General features: G+C 36.2%; 2 protein-coding genes across 6 annotated transcripts in view; one reads left to right on the plus strand and one right to left on the minus strand.

Annotated features, from left to right (window-relative positions):
- The window catches only part of LOC132906613 (hemicentin-1), a 430,126-nt gene that overhangs the window by 404,407 nt on the left and 2,717 nt on the right, over window positions 1-23,002 (plus strand). The window contains exons 18-19 of one of the 4 annotated variants that reach the window (XR_009658013.1): window positions 16,004-16,750; window positions 19,452-19,515. Coding sequence is in view for 3 of the 4 variants with exons in the window: in XM_060958938.1 (XP_060814921.1) it covers window positions 11,701-12,342; window positions 16,004-16,747 (1,386 nt within the window). In the remaining variant the exon portion in view is untranslated. Of the gene's footprint in view, window positions 1-11,700; window positions 12,343-16,003; window positions 16,751-19,451; window positions 19,520-23,002 lie in introns of those variants that run through there. The other 3 variants (XM_060958938.1, XM_060958935.1, XM_060958937.1) reach the window with 3 other exon arrangements.
- The window catches only part of LOC132906619 (monocarboxylate transporter 10), a 176,127-nt gene that overhangs the window by 101,707 nt on the left and 51,418 nt on the right, over window positions 1-23,002 (minus strand). The window lies entirely within an intron of this gene.

Here is a 23,002-nt window from a genome sequence, read left to right on the forward strand (position 1 = left end):
ATGCAAATGTAACCCAATAGATACGACATTATTCGCCTGGAAAATTTGCTTTCCTACATTCCCATCAGCGACAGCGCTTGAACGAGGACAAAATCGTATAAGGGGTTGGAACCCTTCGACAGACAGAACTAAGTTTACAGCGTCTGCCGTGGCAGAAGTGGGGTTAATTCTCTCTTATTTAACCAAGTGTCCCCGTAATGGCCGTATCGGAAGCAGGTACGGTTCGTATCCGAAGTAATTGAGTATGGACAAGAGTGGAGAGCGCGAAGAGGCAGAGGAGAGTGTGGATATTAGAGAAGGGGCCCTTTGTCGAGTATCTTCTGGTTCCGGAAGCTTTTACCCTCGCCTCGTTCGTCGAAGATCCATATTTCATCGTGGCAACCACTCGCCCATCCGCGACAGATTAACGCGTAAATTATCGATCGATGGTTACATCATACGTCCAAATGTTTATTTATTCGAATCCAATGGTATCGCGACGAGAAATGGCCACTTTTCCAGACCCTGCTACAATATCGCTGATTATTATTTGCCTGTCGATTTGCCATTCACGCGTTGATGAAATTGCAGTGAAATTATTAGTTTCACGAAGATGAAAGGGGCTGAAGAGTATTTGAAAAGGTAAAAGTTCGTTTGAAATGAATCAATTGATGAATACGTGAAATGTAATGTATCCAGCTCGTTTATATTATTCGTATTTGAACATGACAAAATGCAATAAGATGATTTCGTTGAATCGATCGATGCTTTTACTTTGTGCCAGATCTTTCGGTCTCATATTTTTTTTTAACAAAGAACGTTCAGTGGAATTCTTGATCGCAAGTCAAACACAGTGATTCGAAACATGTTTCAATAATTTCAAACGCGTACCGTTTCGAGCAGAATATATTATATAGTACATACAATATATAATAAAATCATAAACATACTTATGAATAACGTGATAAGAATGATCAGCGTATATTCCATAATCGTTATTAAGATAATGATAAAGCTGAGCGATTCGACGAATTTCGGGGATTTTGTATTAAAATTATTTTAAACGAACAATGTAAATTACCGTGAACGCTCGTGTATTCAAAATTCATGAAAAGATTGCCTGTAGCATATTTGCCATATTTAACATATCGTGTTTATATTATCCTTTGATATAAAGGTTTTTTTACATTCCGAACCGTACATGTATTGATAATGTGAAACGAATATACCGTATACGGAGAAAGTATGAATTTCAAAGCAAATTAACATACGCTAATTACCAGGAACGGAATATCGCTACAATTTATTGTATTGAAACTACTACTCTGTAATTACAACCAGAACATCTATTCGTATCTATCTATATTTATCGTATTTAAAATAATGCGTTCGCGTGTAATAATCTGGATATCTTTCAGCCTGGCCACATCAATTAGCTATTTTAATTATAATCGGTATAAAGTACATCGAGCTGAAACATCTCTTTTTAATCATTTACAGTAATATTAAATGATATTCCACGTTACGTAAAGACAAAGGAAGAACTGAATTCACTTACGGTCGATAAAATTGTAAGACTAATTAGCGTTCAATCGTAAAGTAACAAGCGAACATTATGCGTAATAATGTAGAACTTTCGCTAAGCCTAAAATCGTTTAAATTTAAATAACTTGAATTTAATTTTGCGTTCATACAAATGAGTCAAGATTACTCGAAGTTCTTTGAATCTAAGTAACTTTGTTTCAAACATAAGTAACATTGTTTCGCCTAACAACTGCTGTTCCTTTCAAGTTAAGAAATAATTGAAATACTTTCAACTTCACTTGAAGGTTGAAAGTTGAATGGCCAGTTCACGTTAATAAAATAGTTTCAAGCTACTTGAACGCAAGCAACTCGACGTAAAGTAACTTAACTAGTGTGAACAAGCGTGATTTAACTGGATACTTTAAAATCAAACGAAGAACAAGTACACACTGAAAAAGTATCAAATTATTTGAATTCAGGTAACTTGACTAATTTGCGAAATTACGAATAAATTGCGAAACTTCGATTTGCGTCTGATAAATGAAAATTCAATTGAATTAAAAAGAAATCCGAAAGCTGTAACGCCGATGAAAGCTACGAAAGATATGAAATATTTCAGCGACTTTCAAACACAGACGAATATCCTACTTTAAGGAAAAAAAAAAAAAAAGAAAAATGGAAAAACGAGGAGTTTGTCTAGTGGAAGGTTGACTTTCACATCACGAAACTCACAGATGATTTATAAGGAAGCATTACGTCTGTGCTCGTTTCTATCTGCTGATAACTTTGATCATTTCGAGTATGAATTCTCCCCGACGGACTTATTCAATTCATTTTTCGTTATATCGAGCAGCCCTCAAAGCGAAAGAGGAAATCTGAGGACCGAAGAAAATGGCGCCGCGCAACAATTCCCAAGCGACTAGCTTCTGAACTTTTCTCCTTCGTCGAAAGGATGTCGCCAAACCGTGTTTCGAGACAAATTCGATCGGAGAACAGTGTATCGATTAGCAGAAAATTTCCATCGATTCTATTGGAGAAAAATAATAATAAACTATAACTCATTAAAGTATCCTGAACGTTTATTATGAGAAACTCGTATATCTACGTGCATGTGTTATATAATGCGTTATATAAAATGTATCAAAGTTTCATTAGCACCGTAACAAGACACAATTGTCAACATTATATTGGTAAAATTTGATATATAATAATTTGAAATATACGGCAGAACACGGTCGCTCGAAGCATAAAATAATTATTAAAGACCGCTTCGCTAAATATCGAGGCTTGTTAATATAATGGATAATTGATTATTTAAATACATTTGCGATTTCTGCAAAATCTATACTTGTATTAAATATATTGTAATTTTTATATAAATTTACAAACTTCCAAATTTTACCGGAATGATCATGATACTCGAGTTTTATTACACACATCGAGTATCTATAAATGGTGTTCAAATACTTTGGTGAACCACTGTATGTCGAAATAATACGTATCGAGATTGACGATACTTGCAGTTCCGTTTGCTCAGGTGAAACAGTTCGAGTTAAAATCGTATCGTAATTTCGCGAGAACTCTGAAACACGGTCATGCTTTATGAAACTTCTATAATAAACATCGTTGGGAAGCTCGATCGGTGTTTAACGTGCAGAGTATAATTCCATAGCTATGTTTCCCATTCGAAAACATTTTTTGGATATATCGTGTTTTATATTGCGCTTGATTGCGAATTTATAACATAAACGAATGTTGGGCTCGATCTTTTTTTTTTTTTTCTTTTTTCCGAAAACTATTGTCACGTCAAAAGGATTTATTAGTCGAAACGCTAATGGCGACGGATTTTACAAATAATTTGCGTTATGAAATGTCTACTTTTGTACTTTTTGTTACATTTGAAAACTGGCCAGTTAAAGAAACCTGATTCGTATTGAGGATCATGATTAACTGTCATACATTGTAAATGGGAACATGTATTTTCCATGTTCACCGATGCTTTTTCGTCAAATTGTGAACAATGTTTGTTCATTTTTTTACAGTTCTAGCACTGAAATTATCAATTCGTAATATAATACAATTTATACAGCATGCATAGATAACGATTAAGGATAGTGCAAGTGGTGTGAAAATTTGTCGAATAAATGCAGACAGGTACACTGTGCGATACGGTGTCTAACAAAATTTGATGTTGAAAACTGATATCATATGACGTTCAATAATTTCCACGTTGCTCGGTTTTAGTACTATTCGTCTCTCTACTCGAGTCTTAATCGAGATTGACATTAATTTGAGAATTGTCATTTGCACGAAAGCTAGTCAGTCGAATCGAGCGAATTTTAATAATTGGGAAAAAATGATGAAACGTCGATATTTCGGTAGATTGGTATTTTCAGAGATGGCGTAATATCTACTTATACATAATGAAGTGGCATTTCTAATCGTGTTTTGTTCGAAACATTTAGAAAAAAAGTAGCAGCGAGTCAAACAAAGCTTGCCATTTCTATACAAAAATAATAAGATAAACAATTAAATCAATCGGATGATTTCAAATTAATAAATCCAATAACATTTCTTCCAGAAGAATTTTCAAATTAGCAACTCAAGATTTCTAAACTGTTGATAGATTTTTAATTTAACGAAATTTCAGATATGTACCATGATCTTGAATTGTAACTTAAACAGAACATCGAGTGTTCTTTTAATTAAATTTCCCTCTTCGTTCCTTCCCGAGAGCAGAAATTACTAAAAACGAAACGATACTTTCTACCTTGTCCTTTATTTCCAATTAAGGCTCGTAGAATCAAAGTATCATAAGCAAATCTAAAAAAAAAAAAAAAAAAAAGAAAAGTAGAACTCGAGAATCCGAGGGCTTACGATAGGAAAAGATGGCGGGGCAAACGTTTTCATTTCAATAAAACGAACGATACGATCTGAGCTCTGGTAAACAACCTCTTAAGATAAAGGTTTAGGAGACTCCAAAGGAATTTATTCGTTAAACGTTAAGCTCGCGATCTTAGTTTCTGTCATAAGGAGAAATGTACGACGATCGCTTGAACAGGAAAATCCCGGAGCAATACTGTTGTCTTAATTTGAATATCGAAGTGCACTATCGCGTATAATGAAATTGAATGTATATCGTATTTAGTCGCGATAACAGCATACTGTTAGTAATTCCGCGAAGATTCCCTCGTCACTTTTGCTTCGCCGCCTTTTTATTTCGTTCTCGAACCCGTTTCTAAATACGTTTCTCTTTTATGCAACGCGTTCCCTCGCGTTATCAACGATGCGTTTACGACAACGAGAATCAAAAGGGCGATGTAAAATTTTTATACGAAACGAATATTAGATGATGATAAGAAATAGTATTAAAATTTCGTAGTAAAATATCTATACGCGTTAATGTAGTGAAGGAGAATGCAGAAAGCGTAAAATTCGTGAGAAAATTCGGACTTCGTGTAGAACGTTAGGACGTTGAAAGGAAAGAACGATATTGTATATTTTTCTAGAGGTGGAACATAATATTTTTTAAATTTACGAGTGCCTACTAGAAATTCGCACCTTATCTACTTATAGTTCCGTGCACGTCTTTCAAGATAAAATTTATAGAAGCAGAATGAAGCTACTTGATCTTTCGCTCAGTTCCACTTTATGATATTTAATCGAGATTATATATGGCAAAACGACGAAACATACGTACATAAATGAGTCTGTCAGAGACTAAACTGATCGCATACAATTTCACTTTTTGTAAATTTCTCAACTTCATTATCTAATACGTTAATATTCTCAAGGAGTAGACGATTTATTTGTACAAGTTTATTTATTACAAAGAACTCGCATGGAACATCAAGTTACACGATAAATGTAAATAAATAATACTCGCGTCATTTTGTCTTTTTGTTATTTTTCAATTAATTCGATCGATCGTGGCTCGTATAATAAATTCATTTCCACCGTGAAACGTAATAACGCTTAAACTATTCTTCATAAGTCGTTTACAGTGAACAAGTGTACTCTATTACACTCGTAAAACACAGCAAAAAGACATAATCATTGACATAGTAGAATAATTATTGAAGAGAACGCTAATTTCGAAAGCCTAAGAACCCGCTCTAGACGATTAGGAAATAATTTATTGTTACGATCCAGCGGTTTTAATTGGCAGGCTGTTTACGTTTCACCCGAATTCGCTAATAAGAGTGGAATAAAAGAGAAAGGCACTGCAGACCGTCTAAATTATTAAAGGGTAATTAGAAACGAGGGCTCCGATAAGGTCTTCGTAATGGCACCTCCTTTGCTTCATTAAGAAATAATTCACCCAGCCTGAGTGGAAAACCCGCTCGCCCTTTTTCCTCCGTTTCCTCCCTTTTCAATCCGTCGTTTTATTCTGATCTCGTCCACGACACAATGCCCGTGACGTATAATTGTGTATTACCCATTCTACCCTAATGCGTAAAATCCATTAACGTTAAAAATTATTTCACCCCGGAGGGAAATAGCCCGCGGGAAAAACAAACGAGAAAAGGGTTGGCTCCGATGCTCTACAACTACATAAACAGTGTGATTTATCGTATATTCACTCGACAATGCTTTCCTTTCTTTTCCTTTTCTTCTATTATGTTTTTCTCTTTTGTCATTATTGTGTTTCGATTTTGGACGAAGCAAGAAACGTAAGAACGTAAATTTTAAAGAAAAACTTTGTTGAATCTTAATCTGAAGCAGAGAATATAGCGTTGATAAAATGTATATCGATTTAGAGATGAATCTAGAAAGTTTTCAAGCATTTAAATGCAATTGCCTTTAGATTTACTTTTCGATTCTCATAATTTGCATATAATGCTAGCAAAGTTTTACGTAGGACATATTTCTGCTTCGATATAAACGTTGATAATAAGAATAATAAGAAATTTGAAAGGATTCATTATCGCTTATTAAGTTATGAGTGTAATAGACTAGATCAGAAAGAATATCGTACAGCTTTCATCAGTTAACAGAAAGAACATTAGCTTCGTACTCTTTTAGAAACTTCCATTCATTAATCAATTCTCGAATCGATTAAACAAGAGCTTAAACGTGGTATGCTGATTAAATATAGCTCACATTCTGCAAACAGTGAAGCAAAATTTAAAAACGATAATACATCCTCTTATCGAGATACTTCATCGAATTTCAGTGAAAAGTGCCATACAAGTTCCGTTTATCCGAGCAAAAATCAGCAGCATTATTCACGATAAAACGGAGATCAAATACTCGAAAACGATTAAACAAGATCTGAAAACGATAATACATCCGATTACCGACGGAGTTCATCGTATTTCACATGGAAACACCATCCATACGATCATCGGCGTTCATTGGAAACAAAAATCAACAACATTATTCACAGTGAGAGGCCTCGTAGGGAAGCGCGGGGCCGAACCTTTCAAGCTAATAATTCGCCGAAAGTATTGCTTTCCTCCATTGGAATTGCAAAGCAGTTCTGCTAAAAACCGGTGGTGGTGGCTAACGTTCGGCGCAGTTTTTGTCAGTGTTTTGCCAGGGGGACGCTTAACTAAAAACTGGCAACGCGCTCCGTCGTCCACTTTCGACATCAAAGAGCGGATAACAATGAATAAAAGTTCTGCCCCCTCCCCCTAGAACGCTCCTAATTTCGGAAATGGAAACGAGCGGAACTTCTGCCGTGATCACGTCAAGGAAGCATTATTGTTCGGATTGAGGGACGAGCCAGGAGTGGGATACGAGGCTGAAATGTCACAAGAGAAATAATTAGCCTGTCGAACGAAGTTTTCGACCAACTCAGATTCCAGGCACTCTGATACCACCGTGCAACGACATTCTAAATGAGTTTCGACCCTTCCTCGTATCAATCGACCAAGTACATCTTCGTCTACCTTGAATTTTCTATCGATGGTTATCTACTTTCTTCCATTCTTAACTAGGTTTTTATTTTCATATGGGACGCAATAATATCATGGTATGCATCATACGTTCAAATTTGAAAGTTCTACAAGGTCTGTCGTAAAGATACACACAGCTACTCGATTTCTGGCTCAACAAAAGTCAGAATTATTTCCTCCAAAAAACATCGTTGTTATTAAAAAAAAAAACAAACAAACGAAAGATCTAGATCATATGGACAGAGTTTGATAATTCCAGTATTAAACTCAGTGTATAGCGAAACAAGAGAATCGGACCACTTCCAGTCGACTAAATCCTGGAAAATCTGCATGTATACTGAAATTCCCCATAGCGGTGATGACGGGCAGGCATTATCATCCATCTTGAACGCTTTGAACGAGACCATTCGGCCGGGGATCAATTTCCTAGAGACGCTAAATAATCAGCGAGTCGATAAATGTTCGCCAATTTGCATCTCACGTTACGCGCGCCCGGCCCTCCTGTGATTACGCCACGGAATTGCCACGATGCCTGATTAAAGATGCAACGCGGCATCGAGTGGCCTTCAAAGCCCTTTCGACACGAGACCTCATCCCTCTGTTGGACATCCATTTCAATAATTGCGTGTCTTACGATCGACCAACCGTTTCCCTGTACCTGTTGTGCTCCGCTCTCTGTCCATCTTTGTCTCGTGTTTAACCTTTTGTACCTGTTGTTGTGGTTGTCAGCTTCACGCACCAGCAGAGTTTCCCTTCGAAGAGGATAATTAACAAACTCTGCTACGCGTCGATGATTAACATTCGATAATTGAGTGTATCGAGAACGAAGTTACCAGCGTGTAGCGAGGTTCGAATAATGGAAGAAATAAATAGGGATAAAGAGGGATAAAAAGGGATATCGAGTCCACGAGAGAAGGAGAGTCGTGGTAATTGAAGTTCCTTTCGAACGTTTGAAAGTCGCGTCGAAATTTGGAAGAAAGGGAAGAGTATGTGGGAATTTATGTACATGGAAGTTGTATGACGTGGTTAATAATAGACAAAATTTTGAAACGAAACTGGGGGAGACAGTAAAACTGATGCTTGACTTAATAATGACTTTTAAGGGAATATAGAAATGAAAGAGAATTATAGAAATTGTCATTGAAGTAGACTGTAATTGAAATCGTATAGCGCGCTTGAATAGTTCGTTTCAATTAGATTTGAACAAATTGTGACAGGTTATTACGTAGATTCCTCTTAAACAAGATTGGGTAAAAGGTTAAGAAGGAATTTAACCTGATGAGAAATTTAAAAGAAGGAAACGATTATACAGAAATGACAAAGATAATCCGTGAGAAAGAATCTATCTATACGATCTATCTGTACTATCTTTTGTATCACTTAGTTCGTTAAACAATACAGCAAAGCTCGTGGTCGTACGTGGTTAAACGAATTTTAAAATTCGAAATGCATCGCGTGTCGCAAAGGGATGAAAATTACGACGTGTTCTTAAAGCGTAAAATTCGTTCGAGAGGCGAAAGCCGTGGCGTCGATAAAGCAACGGTCGCCTCTCTCGATGTAGCAGAAGCGTGAAGGGTTAATGAATGGATATTCAGGCGAATCCGTGCAAACCACGGGCCGTCACGCCGGTGTCCGTAGGTGAATGGGAAACGAGTCGCGAGCGGTCACATCATAAATCGTCATCGACGCGGTGGATTGATCGATATTGCGCCCTGCACCCGTGTCAAAATTACACAGAGATAACAAATTAATTTTCCGATCGCCTCGCGAAACCCGTCGAACACACCCGTTCGTGCTCGTTCCGGCAAATTTACTCGCTGAACACGATTTTCTCTTTATGAAGTCTCGTTCAGATTAACTTACTCAACTTCGCTTCGAGTTTGGGCCCGTACAAGTTGAGTTATGTAACTTTAAGCCTATGTTCGAGCTGTGGTAATCCGACACGGGTATTTAAACCTTCCTTCAAATCGATTCGAGGTAACTTAACTTCAAACTTATCTTCCTACGAATCGAATTACATATTTCATTTAAAGTCGGTTAAGTTTAAGTAACCTGATACGGATATGTGTAAAGCTTCGTTCAGATTAGTCAAGTCGTTGAAATTCAAGTAACTTGGCAAACCTAAACGAGACTTACATTCGTGTTTAACGCGACCTTTCCACGGCAATCGACTTCTTCCACCGTATCTACGTATCAAGGTAAGTGGAATGACTGAAAGCAACAGCGTGAAACAGCTAGAAAGCAGCCTGTTTTATATTTCTTCTGCTTGTTATTCGACGCTGGTCTTGAAATCGTTCCCAGGAATCGCCTAGCACAGCAATTTCGTCCACTCAGATTGAAATGAAGCACACGTGACAATAGCCGTTTCGATGTCCGGATCTCATTCTGCAGCCAGTATTCCAGTTTGTCCGTTTGGCTTGTTTGCTTGCACGGTACGCAGTTGACATTCGAGCGACGATAACTGACCCTATGCTCGGTGAACGAATTTTTCGAACAAACGACCGATCTTGATTACAAATGCGTGTTATCCTGTTCGATGACAAGAGACGCAAACAAACGATAGTCGAAAACTCATATGATTCGTAATCCTAACTTCCAAAGAGGTCCGAGTTCAATTCGTAATGATAATTAAGATCGAGTGATAGAGGATAGAGTAAAGATGATTTCTCAATGTAGATTTTCATGTTATACGAGAAAACTAGAAAAGGTGCAATTTGAAATTAACGAGAAGAAATTTAGAACGTGTATACTGTACAATTAGAATTTTCGCGCGTTGTGTCTTTTATAAATATTTCAATTTTACAAAAAAAGTTTAATTTATAGAAAAGGGGCTTTTAAAATTACTCTAACATTAAAAGGAATTTTACATCGAAGAAACAGAAAGAAGGGGACTTTGAATTATTCGTACGATTAAATCCACATTCAACTTTCCGAGGAAATAAACTGGTTGCAGTTTGAAGACGATTTTGACGAAACCCAGAAGTTGTTCAGTGCAAAAATATCGCGCGAAATATTTAACATGTATATAGGAGCGTCGTTAATATAAACAATTCGTTGGAAGGCTACGAAGATAGATTTTCGGTGGATGAGAGCATAAACTTCTCGAATATTTTTCGCGTAAAAACCTTCGATCGTGTTCCGATATTATTCGAAATTAAATACGGAAGTACCTTGAAACAATGAAAACTAATAATAGCGGCTGCTTTGCACGCGGTTTATTTATTTCCAGCGGTATTTCCTTATCGGCTTTAAATATGAGCGTTCGACGAGTGGTCGAGCTGCAAGAATTATATTTTCGATAATTATTTCGATTCTCCTGCTTGAAACTTTATATCGTAGTATTTATAATAAAACACAGATAAATTGAAGATCAGCTCGTTCATTAAGATCAGTTCAAAGGTCAATTCGCTAGAATAAAATAATTTGGTTCTTTATATTATTTATACCAAGTGGACTTGCTCAACTATGCATTTCTATTACCATATAAGTGAATTTAATTAACTGGCAAGTATTTCCAATTTTTCTTGGCACTGAACTGTCTGAAGGGTTTTAATTCTTTGCACTCCAATTCTACTAGAACGATTGAAAGTGAGAATCTTACGTTATCTTCTATTACAGTTTATTATTCAATTTGTAAATTACATTCATAAAATCCAGGTAAAAAACTTTATTATTCACATTGCCTCAGGGAAGTATAAAATTCTTGAAGATAGTAATTGAATTAATACGTTCAGAGAGACTTATTCGTCATTGTTCGAGAAGCTTAATGTCGTTAATGTGAAGAAATACTTTCTATAGATATCAAATGTCAAATCACAAATCAATACTTCGTAATTGCAATGTAACCTCTAACTTTATGAGGTGCATCGGTCGATATCAAGTATCAAATCAATACACGGTGTACCACAATACCCCCACGAAACGATATACTGTAAATTTGGAAACACTTTGTACGATATAATCGATAAATGGCATAACTGAGAAATTATTTCGACGATATATTCTAGAAAAAAACTTAGAAACACCCGGTATCGGTATAGTAGATGTCCCAAGTTCTAGAAATTCTCACTTACCACGCAACGATATTCTCATAAAATTAAAAATGATATATCATTAATTGGAAGGAGTAGCTCCTATCGATATCAAATATCTAGACAAAATTTCTATGTACGAAATATATGAATATGTATAAATTTCTAGATGAATATTTATAAATCATAAAATGCGAGCGAAGACGAATTGGAGTGGAAAGAGTGAAACTCGAGCATAAGTAGCGGCCGGTTGTCTTTTGTTTTAGTTGGTTTCCCCTATGTTTGCCCGAGTTTCGGCTTTGCATGGCACGTTGCATCATCACCATCGTCATCATCATCGTTCGGTACAGAGCTCGCCATGTCCCTCGCGGTCGCCTAGCAGAACGGCGTCTCTCTGTGACGCTAGTTCCGGTTATGAATCGACCAGGAGCCACCTAGGCCCTCACTATAGCGACTACAACATGCCCAGGAATAATTCGCCCGTGTTGAAATACAACAGCCTAAAGCCACGCCGAAGGAAGCACAAACGTTCGCAATTCTATTCACTGAGAATGTGTCGCAGGCACGAGAACAACGTGCACAGGAAGTATCAGCTTTACGCTATTCCGATATACAAGTGCCCTCATAAGAACGGAAGTACCAGTACGATCACGACTATCGTCAGATCTGGTACACCGTCTTTATCCACCAACCAATCGGATCAGAATCAAAATTTTAATGAAAGTTCGAACGAAAGTCGTTCGAACAAGGATCGATCGGACGAGAAACAGTCGAATGCGACAGTGGCACAACCACCGCCGATTCCAGCGCCAAGAAAATTGAAGAAGACCGATCCCTCGAAGCACACCTATCAAAACGTTCCCCCTCCCGTTTTTCCACCGAAAAACATCTCGTTGCCGAGGACCAAGGTTTGTCGACTACTCGTGTTCCTTCCTATGTACGTTAAGTACCCGTATTCGTAGCAGTTCGTGAAGAACCGTTGCTGCCGCCCCCAGGAGATCGCTCGTTTCTTGCGAAGCTGTTGAAACGAACACACTGCGATTGATCGTCCGCTGGGTGATCGATCGATCGGGCCAATCGTTCGTTCTTGTGTTCTATCTACGTATCTGTCTGGTTTTTGCAACATGTTTTTCGAGCTGGATAAGATGCATGTTCTTTGAAGGACGGGTTTATTTACAGTGGAAGAGAAAAATGGAGAGGATTTATGGAACATTTGTTTGATTAGCTTGATCATGCTTTTTGAAGGAATGTTATGTAGTTTTGAGAGAAAATATATTGTGATACTGTTAGATAACAGGATCTGCCACGTAATCGGAACAGAGCTGTAGAAGGAAAGATTTGATTATTAAATAAAATTACAGAAAAAGATTAGATATTCAATTTTTCCACCGAATAAAATGAAATGAAATGAAATGAGATTTTCCATTCGCGAGATGATGATGTCACTAATCAACGGTTTCTATTCGATCAATTTCCTGTTGATTTAAGATACAGCGCCCGTATGATTTTCATGTCGCGATCAGTCAACATTTTAAAAACAAATGGTTAACGTTAAGAAATTAAAAGACAAGGGCTTTGTTTAACAAACATCCTACGATCGAAAAACCAAATTTTCGCCATTTCCATTCTTGCATGCATCTTAATTGCCAACTCGGTCAATATTCAACGACTTTCCAACGATTGTTCAATATCAGCCAACGATCTCACTCGTTCGATCACATCCCATCGACCTTGTGTAATTAGTCTACGCTTGGCTCGACCATTTTCTTCAATTATCCACTGCTCAAGTCGTATAACGAACCAACGATGTTTATTCAAGAGTAGAAGCGGAAAAATTGTAAAATTCATAAGCATTAGTAATTTTTTTAAATACTTTAAATTAAATAATCCTCTTTTATTCGTATCGCTGTTGAATAAAATTTGGAAAAAAACTACGTTATTTTGTGTGTAGTTATTTATACATTGCTCGATTATGGTATAAGTTATAGTACTTTTGTGGTATATTTTGAAAAAAGCAAAAATATATATATGTCATCCTAACAGTTCTGAGATGACAATTTATGTTTTGCGATTAAAATTTTTTCTACCATTTTATCGCGACCAAGATTTAGGCAGCAGCAACGATATTCTCGAACATTGCATACAAAAGTAAATCCTATCCCTTAAGCACCAGTTTCTAATAATTAGCATCGCACCTACTGCATGAGTACGATTTACGTGTCCGCAATAGATATAAAACAGCAGCTTCGAGCAAATAGGAGGTAGAGTTGCCGGAGTTGCCGAGTTATAATCGGAAATCATATTTTCCCTGCTAAGCTGGATCTGGCCACCTATGTAGCGACCGTCCTTGTGTATGTCGGCCGCGTATCAAGTAAGTTTCCACACTCACGACACAAAAATACTAATACACACATACACACGTAAATAATAACTGTACACGTTGCTTGCCACAAAGCTTTTCAACCTCATTCATAAAAGGAGGTGAAATATTATTTCGAAGCCTTTTAAAGACTCAGTGGCGAGGTCTCTTTCTCATTTCCTTTTTTCTTTGTGTTTGGAGAAAAAAAATTCCCTTTTCCACGGAGTTGATATTGTTTTGAAGAGATAGTAAAAAAGATGTTTGCTCGGTCTATTCGAAGCAACGGAGAAAAGGAGATACGGATGCTCTAGTTCGCCAAGTCGTTTCTCGTCGACCGACGAGGAAAATCTTTTTGAGACGCGACACCAGCTTCAAACGATCTTCCTTATAACGAGTACTTTCGCCAAGAGGTACATGATAACCACGTTATGCTCATTCCCGGGATTGCTGTGTATAAGCTAGGATTTATATCTCGCGGTTAAAGAGAAAAGAGAAAATGTCGATCGCGGGTACTGGCTCTTTCGCTAATGAAATATAAGAAAAAGGAATTTAGCAAACTATTAAATAAATTAATCGTTTGTCGGAGTAAGATTATAGCAGCACCTCAAATATTATTAAATATATCGGACATAGGAATTTCGAAAATGATTCTGATATCGCAGAGAGGAAATTTTGTACTATTTCTTATCCATTACATAACTTCTCTTTTAAAAGATTTAATGAAAAGGAAGAAAACGTATGTTCAATTTATCTGAAAGAATCAGTAGAGTATCCAGACAAAATTCGATTGGAATTCGTAATTTGTTTGTAAGAACGAAGCTACATTTTTCGAAAAGAATAGATGGAAAAGATAGAATGAAATAGATAGGAAAGATTGAACGTGATACGATAAAGCGTTTAAATTGTATAATACATTTTTCTCTTCGATAATCCTAACAAGTTGATTTGCACGTTGATCATGTACGATTGACTTGTTTTCAATAGAGCCGTGCCAACGCTATAAATCATATACGACATACGCGAATGACACACGGAATAAATAGTAATATCAGAAAAAAATGCTTCATTCAACGTTATCTGTCATATGATCAATAACTTCGATGAAATTTTCGTTCTCGGAACAAATCGCTTTGCCAGTGAATGAATCAAATAGCCAATTGACGTCGAATATATCGTAGCAGTTTGAACAATATTTGCATATTAAACTTTAATTCGACGAATAGCTATCTGTTTCTGCCGGAACGAAATTGAAATAAAAATTAAAAGGTACAAAATGTTTCGGTTTTCTCGTTTCACTGACTTATCAAGAGAAATTTCTCAGATACAATTAATATTATAGAATGCTATTATTTGAATTAAGACATTTTCTCCGAATGATTTGCAAAAAGTGAAATAGCCATTGTGTCTCTCCGATAAATTCTCTTTCTCTCAAGAACTTTGTCGAAATTTCAACTTTCGCTTCATCGCTAAAGACCACCGCATATTTCGATCCTTTTATCGTTTAATTCATTCGTATAACAAAAGATCGATATCCAAATAATGGAATTACAATCGCCTTTCATTTCCTTCGACAAATTTTATCTCGCATCATTTCAAATTTCAAATTTACCCGAACAATCGCATCCCTCTCAATACTTCCAATTATTCCATTGTTAAAATCATTCGTATAATAAAGAATGCATATTGAAATCTCAATGGACCTATCTTTCAATCATTTGTCTCAACACGCATGCGGTAATTACCCACTAGCACGATCGAAGGATAAAATAATAGTTCGTTAAATCCATGGATAATTTCTCTAAAGTACCATCGAATCAGCGAAATTAGTTTAATTTGTCGAACATTTGCTCTGAAAAATTGTCAAAGAACGAACCTTCGATCGCCCTTCGTTTCTTCTTTCTTTCTGCTTCTTCTTTCTTTTCAAAGTTGAAATTTCATCTATCACCGATGATAACCACCTATCCCGTAAAATATTTTCAATTTCTGCCGCCAAAATCATTCATATAACAAAGAATCTATATGCATAGGAAAATCCCGGTAGACCTTCCTACAAGCGACCAATCATCTCTCCGACCGCTGATAATAATCCACTGGTGCTGTTTCGAAAGACGAAATAACATTTCGCCTCCGGGTTCGGTATCGCGATATCCGCCACTAACGACACCTCCCCCGACGGCCGTATCCCCAGCGACTAACCCTGCCTGTTGCAGACCGACAGCCTATACAACTACAAAGAACACTACCAGCAGCAACACCGGCAGGAGATGCAGCAGTACAGCTATCCGTTACCGAGCAACAGTTCCAGCCAACTAACACTGCCACTAACGCGCAGCCTCTATCATTCCTCGATAGTTAGCCCCTTGCAGACCTCGTACGTGCACGCGAACAGCCGACCACCGACCTTGGCACAGCACGAGAATCATCTTCCCATGGTGGCTCATCCCGACGAGGAGCAACAGAACTACGCGAATCACGACTCTACGAGGCAACCGCGCCGCCATTCAGGCAACCGGTCGAGCGACCGAAGTCAAAAGTACAGGAAGCACAAACGTAGCGAGCGGAAGCAAAAACAGAGGCGGCCAGAAGCTTCCAGGAGGGCAGACGCGTACGCGAGCGCACCCTCCTGCGAGACGAGCTTCCACCAGGTCCAAGAACTCGGTATACCCGAGACTTTCAAAATCTCCTATCCTCATTACTACGAAGATGACATCGCGGAGTGTCCAACCGACTATCACAGATCAAACCCGAGTTCTCGTCAGCAGATCTGGGAACGACAGTCGAATCGTTGCCCACCGGAGAGCACGCACTACGCGGACACAGGTGACACGAAGAACCGGAACAAGTCGAAGAGGATGTCGTCGAACCTTGGTGATGGGCGGTCGCCGTCCGCGCCCACGATAATGCAGTACGCCGAGCTACACTTCCGGGACGTCGGTCAGGAGATCGATGTCTAAAAGGTCAGTTGGGCGGGTTCGGGTTTCAGGTTGTTTGGGAATTTACGCTGTAGATTGTTGGTTGCGATATACGTGTTTTCGCAATGAGAAGTCTTGTCTCAGATAATTAATATGTTGTAAATCGATACGCGAATAGTCATATAAAAGTAAAAGAAATTTTAGTCGAGTTCGATGATCTCACGTTGCGAATTATAGTTGCGGTGTATACATTTTTCGTGTTGAGGCTATTTGGTGGTTGGAATAATTGATATGCCGTTAATATGAAATTTTGTGCTAGATGTTTCTCTTTTCTTCTTTTGTGATATAAAAATTGGGAAATTTTCATCGAGTTCCAGGGTGGTAGGGTATGCTAATCGATAGTATTCTGTTATTGGAAAGTTTGATGGTTGAGATGATCATTTTACGATTACATAGATACGTAGATAATTTTGTTTTGTTACGCGAAAACACAGGATTTGCTAATCTTACGATTGAATTTGATCGATATAATCGTAAATATCATATAAATGATAAAGCAAATAGAGAATTTTGAGTTTGTGAAATTGTTCATACGTGTTTATATAGAGAACATACGAAATTTATATAGAGATTCTGTAATTAGAAGCTTGGATTTAGAATTATGATAGAAGGAAATTTGAATCTTTCGCATCCATTAATGAGATATCTCGTTGTTCGAGCGAGATCTCGTGTGACCTTCTATCAAAGTGAGATATGTCTCCTGCGAAGATTTGAAATGAAAATTAGTTTAACAGATATCTTGTTCACAAGTGTGGAAGGATCAACGATAAACGTACGTTATACCACATTAAATGCGAAAATTGAAAAGCAAATACACGAGATATTTCGTTCGAAATATCGCATCGTAATATTCCTCGTTTATAAATATGAAGAGATTGTCGAAAAAAGATATATTTGATACGTAAATACTTATATGAAAAATCATTATATCTGAGAAATCGTTTGTATTTACATAAAAATTTGTATATACGATGGAATCATAAAATAGCATATTTTGATTTTAATAATACATTATAAATTGTGAGTACATATTATTATAAAATACAGTATAAAAAATATGCAAACGATTGAAATTTTTACATTGGTTTTCTAAAGAATATTTAAAATCGGAAGATTTCATATGATAACAAATTACCAATCTTCTTGATACTAAACAATAGGTCCAAAAAATTTTTCATTAAAAAGTGTTTATAAACTACAGCGTGAATTCTTGAATCGATATTACCATCAAAACGTTATTAACAAATCAATTCATTAATCAGTTCATCTTCGACAGAAAGAAATAAGAAAGATCGAAGAATAATAGGGGATTGAACGTTTAGAAATTTCTACTAAAATTATTGACTACTAATTACTAATAAAATATTATCCATTAAAAAATCATTTAAACAAATTTAGAATAATATATTAAAAACAAATTATAATAACAAGTAATAAAAAGATCATTATAATTATAACTAACGAATTATAAGCTGGGTACATATCGTTTGGATTACATCCTAATTTCGCAACGGAGAATAGCAGGTATGGAAAAATTAAACATTTTGTTTCTTAGAAAATTGTTTCGTTATTTTTACGTATGAATTTTCTATTGTTCGAAATTTAATATTACTCCGTCGTTGCGACTGTGTCTGTTTGTTTGCGTTTGTTTCTGCGTGTATGATTTCTTGCATTCGTTTGCCTCTTTTATCTTTCATTTCTTGCATTCTAAATATGCTTTCGAGCTTGCCATTTTTATAATTTTAATAATTACCAACAACGGATTTGCATTTCTTTTTTCCTCCTTTGTTTCTCGTATCAACTTGGTCGGTAAGTATTTTTAAATTGAAACCAGCTAGCGGAGAAAAAGTCGATTAAACCGCGTGGAATTGAAAACAGGTAAATTGGACGATACGTAAAACGAATTTCGTAGAAGAATTTTTCTGTTGAATATCACAGGCTTGGTGATATTGCGATTACCTAAATATTACAAACGCTTGTAACTGTATTAAAAATCTCGTTTATAAATTCCATGTCAAACATTTGAAAATTTCCCTCCAGTTATTTCATCGAAATAACGATTGTTCGATATTAAAAATAACAATGATACATTTCCTCGCGTAACAAACGTCGAAACTTAAATAAATTGTTTCGTAAATCTCTTCATCGAAAATTCCGTTTATTTAAATATCCATACTCAAATACTTAATATATCAATTTTGCCGAAAATGTTTATTGTCACCGATTAAACAATCAAAATTCTGAAAAATTATTAAAAACGTTGAATACAGGAAGTATCTCAGAAGAAAGGATTAAATGAATAATATACAGTGGTTCGCGGAAATATTTGAACACGTACCACACAACGATTTCATATCTATATGTATTATATACCTGTTGTATAAAACGTTTTGACATTTCATTAGCACCATAATGAGAGACACGATTGTCACGATTATATGTATATTTGTGAAATTTTACAAATCTCGTTACAGTGCTAATGAAATTTCAAATGTTTTATATGACACGCATAATATATTTAAAAAAGACGACGAGTGTTCAAGTTGTTTTGTGAATCACTTTAAGTATAATAAGCAGATTATGGGAGAACCCTGTAAATGAAGATTAAAACGATTTGTCGCTTGTATTCATAACGATATACAGGGTTGTCATACATAACAATTGTATTCCAAATGTTTGTTCGTAGGAGGGTCAGCAGACAAAGAGCGATACGTACATTTACTAGGACATTTTGGCGTCCGACATGCCTTGTAGGTACATTGTATTCTATGAATTACGTCGTATTGCTTAGATTTGTTATCAGTATGGCGATCGATCCGACATGTGCGCTGCGGCATATGGACAATGAGGCTCTGTTTGTAGAAAAAGCTTTTGACATTGTAGTTTTTAATCCTTTGCACTTGACGATAAAATGTATATCACAGTTTTGATATAGAGATATATCTTAAAAATCGTTAATATCTCGAACATGGAGATATTTGGTGAGATTATATAACAGGTAATCGTTGTTGGAGATTTATCGTTCGTTCGTTCGGTGAGTAATTTCTTGAATTCAACGCGCCTAACGTGATTTTACTCTCGAATCTCGATTCCCTGATCTTATTCTCATTTTAACAAATAAACGAACATTCGATGTTTCGAAAGGAGTTCTCGCATAAGATCGAAGTCACGCGTGTTAACAATTATTTTTTCTATTATCCTGAAACTTATAAAATTTCTTAATCGTGATAACATAGAGTTAGTTAGCTCGCAGAAACTTAATGATTAGACGGGAAATGTTTAAAAGAAATTTATATTTTCATAGACACGAATAAAGAAATAAAACTTAAAATGAAAATCTTACCGTAACACGAATACATAAACATTCGCAGCGTGTTGATGAAAATAATGAATTAATAAGAAAAATTCTCAAACTTTTATTTGCTTTTCGATGTCAATGGAATTTGTAAATTTTTATACACTGCGCCAATAAATTTCGAAACAGTTATCTACGCTTATCGGCGAATGACATAACTTCTAAAAGAATAACAAAGCGTGTACATCTGAGATTTGAACTTTTTTCGCTGCGTTATATGATTAGATCTACAGCGCGGAGATAAGCGCGTCGTCTTATTAGACTATGCTCATTTATAATCGTTTAATTGCCTTTCCACGGTCACGTTACTTGTCGAATCGATAATCCTCTATAGATAAGTGGCGCCAGTTATTTAACAGAATTTATATCTCGATAGAAAGCGAGATACTCTAGAAATCGTAACTTTCGATGTTTTCAAACTCGAATAATTTTCAACTAATTTTCATTCGAAATAATTCTGAATTTAATATAATTTACTAATCTGATATAATTGAATAATATATGACCGTTTAAAAGGCTTGCAGCGATATCTGAAAATTCACATTTAACGACTAATGCACATGCCTATTGCTCTAACGATATTTTACCATTTGCTCTTAATTTTTCATCCTCCTCGATAAACTTCTTCGAGCCATTTTTTATAGATATTTATCCAATAAATTCAATCTTTTGTTATGAAAGAAATCTAATAAAAAGTCACGTGTATGATAGTACGTTTTACGTTAGTAGTATCTTCTTGAGGAATGTGTTCGTTGTTAACAAATTCCAGACGTTTTTCTGCGATTATTGCATTTAGTCTAAATGGAAGCATTATTTGTTCGAATTAAGCAGCTTACCGTTTGTTAGAAGCAACAAAAATCTTCTACGCTCTGCAGATACATCATAGGATTTAATATCAACACTTGCTAAAAATGGGACAAATTTTTCAAACAATCTGGTTTAGTGGTTTATAAAATCAAAAGGACCATAATGATACAGATAGCAATAAAAAATGTTAAGGAAGAAAAATGAAAATATCTTTTTCACAATTCAGGTTTTAATAATAATACGAGTTGCGATAAAAAATAATCCGATATTCTACACCAAGGAAATACTATAATTCTATGATAAAAATTTGAAATGTTTCAAGTTCGAACGATACTTTGCTAGCGACCAAAATCGGCTTCCTACTTTTAATCAGAGTTTCGAAGCTTTTTCCAGATATAAGCGAAAGAAGCTAAGCCAGAAAAGCAGCGAATAGGTCACGTTCGCATCATAAACTCAATCCCAATCGCAAACTTTAACAAACTACTGATTCCAAACTTATGGGCGTTGGTAGCCCGAATTTCATCGAAACGATGCTTCAAATTAAACACTACCATCATATCGTAAACTTCATAGCAAACTATCTATTTGTTAAAAAATTCATTTCAAATAATCCTTTTTTTATACTTCGATTCTCCCTAGTATTAATATCGCACGATACAAGGATTAATAGTTGCAAATTAAATCGTTGATTCAAGAAGCGATGACTCATAATCCTAATTTCCACATATAAGGAATTCTTAACTTACAAGCTTTCAAGAAACTTTCCTCTCAAAATTTGAAAATATTGATATATTTCAAAAGTAGGACATTAATTCAACGATCTTCAAATGCAGCATTCATGAAGAAAATCAACTAACAAGTGCAAAGGATTAATTTGTCCTAATCTTCGTGCAACTTCCACAGCTTTCCCGGTTCGGCTGCTACATTTACGAGAAACTTGTATCAAAGTTCTATATACCAATACATAGCATGCAAGGAAAAACAGAAATCGAATACACGAACTTTTTACCACACGAAAGAAACAGCATGATAAAAATACAACGGTAGCAACGAAAAGAATACTATGGGATTTGCCATTTAACTCTTTACCTACGAAATACTCTAAAGATGACCGTTTCCCGTAGAATACACAATTCTATATAATAATAGTTCTTCCAAATTTTTCATGATTTACAACAGTACAGAAACGAGTGGATTTAGCCCGCCAAATACAAATTCGAAAGAAGCAACATCTCATATGCACCATACGCTTAACTAATATACCTAACTTTTGACTTTTATATTTGCTTACGGATACTTTAATATCTCGCTGTACTTTACGATACGTCTCGCAATATCTTTAATATTTAATTTCATTAAAAGAACTCTTACTCCGTATTCGCGAAATTAGCCACTCTTGTTAGGTATTAGCGACGTACAAAACAGAGATCCGCGTTGTCACGTTCGCGAAACGAAGCGACGTATACGTCCGACTGATCATTAAAATTCTAACAGCAATGAACACATGGTTTGTTCGTGGAACGATAAAGCTGTTCGGGTGGCAGGCGCGCGTCGAAAGTTTCGAGATGGAATCGGCATCGATTCATCGTCGAAACGTCGCTCGATGATCGCTTTATCCGGCTGTGTTCGATTGTGCATGCTAGGATTAGAATGATCGCGGCAGCAACGGCTTCGTGGACGAGCCACGTTGTAGCATGCTAGCTGGATGCCTGCTTTTAAAACGTAGACAGCATATTGATATATCGTGGTCCGATGCTGCTATCTCGATCGATGCGTGGGCCTTCGTCGCGATTCGATCGGCGTACAATATGCATTTACTGTGTCAAAAGATTCCAGGTTTTTTCCACGTGTACCACGTTTCACGGAAAACCCGCGGAACCGAAAATATCGGAGAAAAATCAGTCTTTCTTTTGACGTCAATAACTCTGAAAACATGCATCTTTCGAAATAATTCAATTCTTTAGAATCCTTTGACAATCACTATCGCGAGACACAAGGTTTATTATAACATAAAGAAGAGCAACTACGAGGCAGTAATTTTTAGAATCAACAGAAATGTAGAATAAGGTAAGATT

This window comes from Bombus pascuorum, chromosome 5 (genome assembly GCF_905332965.1).
Source record: "Bombus pascuorum chromosome 5, iyBomPasc1.1, whole genome shotgun sequence".
In the NCBI taxonomy this organism is placed as follows: Eukaryota; Metazoa; Arthropoda; class Insecta; order Hymenoptera; family Apidae; genus Bombus; species Bombus pascuorum.